Below are 9586 nucleotides of genomic sequence, written 5' to 3'. Positions count from 1 at the left end.
TGCATCAGTTCTGGATGAACTTAAGGCTATGAATACTTGTAAGGCAAATTACTACAGGTATGTTGATTTCAAGGTAATTTTTTTTTTTTTTAATTTGCCCCTCAGTTCCATGTGCTCAGAGAAAGCAGTGAGGAGGTGGGGAAGGGGCTGAAGGGGAAAGAAGTTGCCGGGGTAGAGGGCAAGGGACCTCTCTGACCCCCCACCTTTTATTTTTCCTGCTGAAGCAGTGGGAGGGGGACAAATTCAAGGCAAATAATTATATTCTATACTTTGAAAATTATAACAAATTTATGCACATTTTCCATATATAGAATCAACTGGTTAGTTGTCTTATGTTCAGGGTCGTCTTATATTTGAATAAACAGTAGTTTTGGCTCCATCAGGAAGTGGCCAGGAGGCTTTCATTCTCAGCGAGACAGTAACGGTCATTTTAAAAGACACTTAGCCTGAAAATTTCTCATGCTTATCCTTAGGGTCGGGGAGTGAACAAGTATTTGTGTGGGTTTGTCTTCTTTCCCTTGCAAGAGCAGAAGCAGCCAAGGAAGATTACACTTATTCAGCTGCAAAATAAATAGCTTTCCTGTTGCATGTTTAGATTTTGGCTGGTTTTAAAGGGACTCAAAGTTTGTTCCACCTTAAAAGTGTTAGAACGATGTGAGGAATATCCTAGTTTATTATTATAAATACACTGGATTATTTTAGGTAACTGGCTGTAAATGCAGAAAAGTGTCTAAAAATGTTGTGGAGAGCTTGTCCAACAGCAATCCTAACTCTCAGTCCAGTATACATGAAAACTTTGCCTCTCTGCACTGAAATATGACAGCACTTTTATAGTCCCTGTTATGAGTGACTCAAATATCCATTTTGCTTCACTGAATTTATTAATACTTTTTTAATTTCTAGCCGCCCGTTATCTGCCAAAAGAAGTCCTACTGGGAGCACTACATCTAGAGGTGAGAGCAGGAACTCAAGGAAATACAGCCAATCATGGCAGGACCTTTGTAATGAAGTATAACAAAAGTTTTGAATATTCCAACATGCAGTTAGTGATTCTGATTGTAACGAAACCTCCATTTACTGTGAAGTCATCCTTTGGAAAAATGCAGCTTTATGTGAAAAGACTTTCATGCTGAATAAATTGGTACCGGTCATCAGTGCAACATATCTGGCCCATAAATCCTGATGCATTTGAAAGCTATGACACATTTTGCTTGAAGTCACTTGAAATACATTTCATTTGATTCCATTTTAAGGGCAAAGTTAGAACGGTTTTACTGGGAATTCTAGCCAGGGTATAGTATTGTACAACCAAGTAATACCTGTCATAAGCTGGGACCATGACTAGGTGGACCATTAGTCTAGCCAGATGTATTTCTTTCAGTTCTGTGTTTCTACATATGATAGAGATCAACTTCTGTGCCCATCCTCTGATCTAGTTGGGGCTGGTCCTGCTTTGAGCAGGGGGTTGGACCAGACCTCCTGAGGTCCCTTCCACCCCCTATTTTCTATGATTTCTATGATTTTTGATGGTATTAAATTCCAGGTTGATCACAAAAGTACATCCTCCTAATAAAGCAATGCTGTGCAGCCAAGGGATGTCTTTACCACCTCACAATTAGAAACAGGCAGCTTTAACCACACTGACAAATGCATAGACAAGAAGACCTAGCAGATCAGAACAATCTGTGATTCATTGCTTGGTTTCTAGTATACAGTGCTCCATGTTTTTATGTAATCTCCTTTATGTACCCCAGCGTAGACGAAGTATCCCATATTTATTTATTGAACCAATAAGTCACTCATATGATACAGTAAAAATGGGGAAAAGTTTGAAATATGAAATTTAAGGTAGGCCAATTAGCAAAAATGCCAACAGGGTGTTGCACACATTTTAGCTGTTCAGTAGCCTCTGGACCAGCAGAATGGCGTCTGGGAAGTCCCCGCTGTAGACCAGCATGAGATGTGCAGTCATTTGATGACTGTGCAGTGCGTCATTCAGAGCCATGTAATAACAAAGCCAAGTAATGTGGTGCCTCTTTGATTCCCTCATCCCTCAGAAAGACTTTCCAGCAAACAGGTGTCTGCTTCAGACAGCAGAGCTCAGGAGTTGTCCCATGTTTTCACTAGCTTGGGACTAGCTCTACAGAAGAACTAGGTCAAGTTTTGCCATTCGAGTTCTGGTGAATGTTTGCTGCATGAAACCACCTTCAGACCTGTTGCTGATTGGCAGCCCTTGTTGGGTATCTCAGCAGGCTTGGCCACTGTAGAGATTGAACTGCCCCATAAGTGATCTCTGCAGGTCAAGGCTGAGATATGTATAGGGCAGCAAAGGGATACCCGTGCCGCCCCTGGGAGAGCACAGTTACTTGTGGCCTTTTTGTTTGCTTTCTGCCAGCCCTACAGTCATGGTCACAGTCAGGAACACTTGGACTGTCTTAGGGAGCTAGACTGAGAGGAATGTTTCCAAGCAGCTCGTCAAGCGAATCCATCCTCATGGCTCTGTACTTTGTGTCTCTGCCTGCAGCCTCTACAGTAAGCACAAAATCCGTGTCAACGCCAGGATCTCTGCAGCGATCTCGCAGTGACATTGATGTGAATGCGGCGGCCAGTGCCAAGTCCAAAGCAACGTCTTCTGGAGCCTCCACCCCCTTCAGCTCTGCTGCGGCCTTGCCACCTGGCTCATATGCATCGCTAGGTAAATCTACACGTTCTCCTTTCTGAAGTCTGGGACTAGTCCTGTATGTTTTCTTCAGGGTTAAGCAATGTGATAGATAAAGCAGGTTTTCAATGAGGGGGCCATCAGCTGTCCTCTCCCATTAGAGTTAAGGAAGAAGTCACTCCCCAAAGAAGCAGGCCTTGCAGGAAATGGTTCCTCTACTTCCTTTTCTATAGCACTTTTCCTTTGCGAAGAAGAGATGCTGCTTTGCTTCTGTGGCAGTGAAGGGGGAAGGTGGTTGCAGGACCCACCTCCATGTAGCTTCTCCTCAGGGGTTTTCTGAGTTGTTCCATGGTTTGGATAGGACCAAAAGGGTCATAGCTGGATCCCTTTATTTTTGAAAAAGTAAGGAATGTGGAAGCACAGAGGAGGGCCTGACTGCCATTGACTACCTGCATTCTCCCACACAGGCTTTTCTTTGAGCTTAAATTGTTTTGTGCTGTTTCTCTAAGCCCTCTTGGTCAGTTTTTGTTGCCCAGATGTTCCTAGTGCATGGAGTGAAATTTGTTCCCTGTGGAACTTGCGTTCTGGGCAGCGCTGCAGGCTCTGAATGAGGACATGCAGGTCAGAAGCATCTAAAACAGGTCCTACGTTACTTGCTTCGTTTCACAAGTCTGCTTCCATAGCTTGCATTTGACCAACCCATGCAAAGCTAATCACCAGAGCTAGGGTTTGACTTCACCAGCCTTGAACTGATGCAACTCTGTTGACTTCCTTGATTCCACCAGGTTAAGTGAGAAGAGACTCAGGTGCCTAATAGGTATGAAAACACTTGCCTTAAGTTATGTAGATGGTTGAACCTCAACTGAATCGATTGGAAATCGGGCTTCGTCTCATCCATTCTGTCTGGCAGAACGGACACTCATGCCTGATTTATATTAGGAAATATTTCATAGGTAGCCTTCCTTTTCATTTCTTGCCAAAATCTTTGTCTTGACTTAAACTTCCTGGCTGCATCTGGTTCAGTAGTGTAGTTGCGAAGCTTTTGCTGTGGCTTAATGATTCTTCATATTAGACGCCAGGTTGAGACTCAGTGCAGCGAGACCTTCAGAGAGTTCACTGCATGTTGGTTTGCCTTGCCTGAGTTTCTGAAGCTTGGATATGTGAGGGAGGCAGTGCAGTATTTAGCCTTACTTCTAAAGCAGAGCACACCCTCTGCTCTTTTCCTGTATGGTTTCCTTTTTAAATGACACATAGACTGGGTTGCCTACGAAGCAAATTCCTTTGCCTGTTGCTAGCAGGTGATGATTTGTCATCTGCACTTATCTACAAGGGGGAGTGGGCCAGAGGTGAATAAGAGGGAGGGAAGGTAGCAAAGTTGTGTGCCCAGTGCACGATCGCTGCAGACCCAACAGATGCTCTGTGCTTTGATCTGCCATTTAACCAAATTTTTTGTTCCCCTTTCCTTTAACTGTATGAATTATTTTGCTTATTTCCATAGCTAATATAGAGTGCCCACTTCTGCTGGTATCACTAACTCTTCCCTGTTAACCCTTTCCTTATTTTTTTTTTAATTTGCCTAAAGATGGTACTACCACTAAACCCGAGGGTAAGCAGTCTTTCTGTGTCACCGAGGTGTGTCTACAGCTGTACCACCCCTACCTGGTCTCTGTTCTCACAAAGTGTTACCCAGTTCTCATCTGTGCTCACTGGTGGTTTGCATGAAGTGTTGCATGGTTGTTTGTTATGATGCCACTGGGTATTCTTCATTTTCTCTCCAAGTGTTTAGATACCCATCTGGTTTTCTGACTAACGTTGGACCCTAGCTTAACAACAACGCTGTATATGGGTCTCCATGCTAAAATGGTGCTCTTGGTTGAAGGTGATGAGCAGCAGGCTAAAATGGGAGGACCTGTGCTTCTCTCTGTTGCTTCATGACGTGTAACAAATACCTGCTTAGATTTTCCATTAGTCAGGTCTCGCCTACTTGGTTATTCCAAGTAGATCAGTAGTCAAGCAAGGTGGTGGGACAATTGCAGCCCAGGCAGCTCATCCAGAGGCATGGGGGTGCTCCCACCACTGCGTACCCTGGCAGAGGCCCCCCGATCTGTGCACAGGACGGAGGCGGTGGCCGTTGCATGTGGCACTTCGTTGCCTGCTGCAGCTGCCCCAGAAGCGGCACAATGCCACGTGTGCTGCACCACCTGCCCACCTTGCAGCAGGACGCACGTGGCATCATGCTGCTCTGAGGGCAGCTGCAGGAAGGTGCAAAGTGCAGCGCACAGGTAGATCCTGGGTTGCACTTTAATTCAGTAAGTAATCTTGTACTTAAAAAGGTTGGAGACCACTGAATTAGATGCTTGGTAACAGGAGAATGCCAGGTAATCACACTGAGAAAGGGATTGCTGGCCTTTAGGAAAGGACACTTAAGCAGACTTTGCAAACCCCCTGGATCTTAGGTTCTTATTACTGACACCTGGTAAACTTGCCTGACAAACAGTGGGAAAGAAACAACTTTTTGATAAGGGCTCAAATTCCTTATCTCAGGGATGTCAAACTCAGCCTGACCCCACGCTGTATCTGGACCACACACCTGGCTGTGACATGAGGCATGGAGTGGGGTGATGGGGACCAGCAGGACTGTTGGTGGCTGAGGCAGGGATGATGGTGGAAATAGTGGTTGCTGCAGTGGGACCCACAACAGCAGGGCAAGTGGCAGAGAGACTGGTGGCTACAGGGTGAGCAAGGCTGTCATACAGCCCTTGATCATCCTCCTGCCGGTGATAGCCATGTCCCCTGAGGCCCAGGGGCCCTGGAGTCCACAGCAGGCCTTGCCCCCCACTTACAGTTGCTCAGCAAGCTGGATCTGACCTGTAAACAGTGTTTGACACCCCTGCCTTTTTTCTTTAGATCAGTGACACTCAGCTTCTCTGAATAATTGACAGCAGGGGACCAGTGGCAGGATCCCACCTACGGTGGTTTGGGAGCAGTGTCAGTGTTAAGTGCTGCAGCTCCCGAATCCCTGGCAATTAATGCTGCCACCACTTCCCTGCTGCCAAATTTCAGGACCCAGGAGGAGCCCAGCAGGCTGGATGATGGGGCCTCACCTTCCAGATACCGCACACAGGGTCGGGCTGGGGCACCGGGTTGCACCTGCACACTGACCCTGTGTTAAATCAGACCTGCAAACCAACTCATCTGGCCTGTAGGATGAGCCATCACTGCTTTAGAGTAAGGTCCAGAGGGATTCAACTACTGATGCACAAATGGAAAATTTAAAACTCTCCAGGACATGCCTGTGGTCACTCAGAACAGACCATGGAACATATAACGACTCAATCCATAAATATGAAGGAGAGGGATGACAGTGATGCACTCTGCTGGTCCTGATGCAATTATGTGGCTCAACCACTTCAATGTAAAATTATAGTAGGTGCTCTGTATCTACATCAGCATCTGGAAGAAGCAGCTACTGGTCTCTGGTCCTTCGAGGAAGTGTCCTTTGGAAAAAAAAAAAAGGCGGGGTGGGGCACAAATTTTGCTATTACTGATCTTTCTTACTTAAGAATACCAAGTAGAAGCCCTCTCCTTTTGTGCAGCAGGCAGCGAGGGAGCAGGGAGGAAGGCAAGGATAAATGAGAGAAGACTCTTGGGTCTTCTTTGCATTTAATAAAGCAACAGAAAAAAGCAAAAGCCCATGGGTGGTTGTTTTTCGTTTTTTCTTTCTTCCTATTACATACCAGTTTTCAAGGGATGTACTCTTGACTTGTGAGACTGTATTAATATCCTTGACGGCTGTTTGTAGTTGAATGTCGTGTCTCAAGAAGCGCCACTATGTCACTGTTAGCGTGTGCGTGCATATGTGTGGTTCCCTCCATCAGCTGTTAAATTGATGTGCTGTTTTGGGGGAAGGTTTCTCCAGACTCTTGAACTGACTCTGAATCTTGGGTTTGAGACCTAACCTGGCTCTTAATCCCGTGCAAACCTTTCTGCCTGTGGTCTGTCACCTATAAAGGACACTGGGGAGTCTTAAGCAGATAGTGTTTTTTGGGGGGAGGGGGGGGTTTAACTCAACAGCAGAGTTCAAAGGTATAACTTCTTCCCCCACAAATTTTTCTTCCATCCCCACACCCCAAATCCTTGGTTGCTTTCTGTACGAATGCAGGAAGGTTCTTTAGCCATGACCCAACAGATCTGTAAGCTAGTAGGCCCTGTATGCAATGCCTTCACATGACCATATATCCATCTCCTCTAGTTTTTCCTTCTGATTTGCCAACTTCCTAAGGGTGTTGGAGACCTTTGGGCAATCTGAAAGCATGCTCTTTTTTTTCCAGTCTTGAAAAGAGGGTTAGTACTATTGCTATAAGTCAATATAGAACCATAAGTGACTATTTAAAGTGATGTAGTTGGAGTAAGGTTTACAGGAAGCTGCCCAAGGGGTAACTTGCTCCATGGGAGAGATTTTTTTGATACAGCTTTAATGCAGCTTTCTTGTTTTGGCTTAACACGCCTTGCATCTTCGTACAAAGTCACTCTAGTCATTGGTCTGGTATCTTAATTGACCTGCTTTGGAAGCAACATAATGACTTGCAAAGAAAGCTAAAATGTCACTTTTTTGTAACGAATAAGGTTTCTTAAAGTTCATTTACTATTTTTTTTCTTTCATTAAAATGTGAGGACTTATCTACACTTTTCAGCTGGAGGGCAGGGGACCTAGTAGGATTGTAATAGCACAGCAGATTAAAACCTAAGTAGCTAAGACCTGGTTTTAATCAAAATGTTCAAAACCTTATGTCTTTTTTATTATTATTATTATTTGCTTTGTTGGAATACATTATAGTCAGATATTGGGAAGAAAAACTCGTTAAGGACTTAATACCCACATCAACAGCGCTGAGAGAAGTCCCAGCCCAGATTTTTTCCAAATAGTTTGTCAACTCAAGTAGGGGATGTCGCACTTTGTTCTTTATATTTTAAGCATAAAACCGAAGTAGGGAGCCTTGAAACCCTGCAAATGCAATGTACTCTTTTGGGCTCTCTCTTATATCATTAAAGGCACAGATTCATTGTTCCCCTTCTGAAAGCCCTCCTTTTTTAAAGAGAATCTGAAGGTTTAATGTGCAAATTCCCATATTTACTCAAATCTAGCAACCCTGAATTTAAGAGGACCCCCCCAATAATTAGATTCTGTACATGGACAGTTTATAAATTTGGTATAACTTTCCATGTGTAGAAACTAATTATTGGAGGATCATCTTTAATTCATCCTCCCCACCACTGCAGGTGTGGGGAGGTCAAGCAGTTTGCCTCCTGCTTACGCCTGCCCCTTGCCCCTCCACCTCTGCTTCCAGCCTTCCCCCTTCATCCACAGCCTCTTCTTCCCTGCGTCCCCCCGACCTCTGCTCCCCCGTCCCCCCGGTCTTACCCTTGCTCTGCACTGGCAGGCACCATCCCTGTCCTAGCCTGGGGCATGGAGCCCAGCCCCAGCCCCTGTAGCAGCCATGAGGCTGAGCCGTGCTCCGTTCCCCAGGCTGCAGAGCGGACAGACGCTGCTGGTGCGGAGCAAAGGTAAGGGGAGAAGAGAGGGGCAGATCAGGGAGCAAACCTAATCGGGTGGGGAAAAATGGGGGAAGAGGCTCCGGGGGGGAGATGGTGGAGGTGTAAAGGTGGTAGTGGGGATGGAGGTGGCAGGCAGAGGGTGCAGCTATAGCTACAGCCCCGACCCCAGGGCTAGAGCAGGCACCTGCCCGTCACCCACCCTCATATTCGATCCTTAGACAGGGGGCTTTTGCCCCCGTGTTCAATAGGGAAAAAGCTCATTTTCAAATTGAGTCAATATGGTAGTTCGTTTTAACTTTTGCAGTGTGGTAATGCTCCCCCCCGCATGTACATGTTCTTTTCTAGACCAATATTTAACACCAGGAAAAAGACAAAAGTACGATCCATCTATTACAGGGCTGCTAGTTAGTAACAGAATCGGGTCTCTAGGTTTGAACTGAGTCAGCTTGATTCTTTGAAAAGTATGGTTGTGGAAATTCATCTCTTTGTGGAGAACCAGCATGAATCCAACGCACATCGTCAGCCTCGTATGGGTCACGTGCTGTCCCCTTCACAAAGGCAAATTTCACCCTCTGTATTGTTAAGATCAAGTCTTCCAGTCCCTGTTCTTGGGGATCTCCCTTGAATTTCAATAGGAGCTTTGGATACAGAAAACCAAGCGGGGGGGATCAGCTGTAAAAGCAGCCACATCCCAAATAATCTGATCCTAGTTAGGTCGTTTTCTTCACAGTATTTTCTGATCTTTCCATGCACCCCCACTAATATCAATGTGCTGCTCTCCTTGGAGAAGGAGTGGTGGTTCAAAAATTGCAGTTGCCAGCTCTAAATTGCCAAACAGGGTAGGTGGGTAGGTAGGTTTGACCCCACTCCACTTGGATGAATCCTGCCTGTCTTGGGGCAGTCATTTGCTGTTCACCATATTGTTTGAATTTCGGTAAGTGCGCGGTAGTTGGCCAGACAGCAATATTTTTCAAACAAAAGTAGCATTGTAGCAGTCCGATGACTTCTGTGTAGTCGTTTATTGGCATTGTGAGGTCCGCGAGCTCCGACGCCTCGCCGAATTCGTATGGCGGGGAGCAAGCACCTTCCTTGTTGCTCTTGGCTTCCAGTGTGTTTGGTTTCCGTAAAGAAACTTGATGTTGAGTTTCCTGTTCAAAAATGTCTGCAACTGATAAGACCTAATCTGTTAGGGGTTGGGCTCTGTTACATCAGTGTATTGAATAGCTATATAATCAGGGAGCGATTTCACTGGGTTTGTATTATTGCAAAAGAAATTGGAGCCTGACTGTCTGCATGTTCCAACATGCTGCGAAGGGGATCGCTGTGTGTGCGGTCTTAACTTATTTCTTATAAAAAAAAAAAAAAAAAAAA

The 9586-nt window shown here is 45.4% G+C and overlaps 1 protein-coding gene across 1 annotated transcript in view; it reads left to right on the top strand.

Annotated features, from left to right (window-relative positions):
• The window catches only part of CLASP1 (cytoplasmic linker associated protein 1), a 254819-nt gene that overhangs the window by 144715 nt on the left and 100518 nt on the right, over positions 1–9586 (top strand). The window contains exon 19 of the mRNA XM_019553837.1: positions 2525–2695. Within this exon, the coding sequence (XP_019409382.1) occupies positions 2525–2695 (171 nt within the window). The remainder of the gene's footprint in view (positions 1–2524; positions 2696–9586) is intronic.

Source organism: Crocodylus porosus, unplaced genomic scaffold (genome assembly GCF_001723895.1).
Source record: "Crocodylus porosus isolate Cpor-Errol unplaced genomic scaffold, CroPor_comp1, whole genome shotgun sequence".
In the NCBI taxonomy this organism is placed as follows: Eukaryota; Metazoa; Chordata; order Crocodylia; family Crocodylidae; genus Crocodylus; species Crocodylus porosus.
Note: the sequence above shows the minus strand (reverse complement) of the source record. Positions and strands in the feature narration are given on the sequence as shown.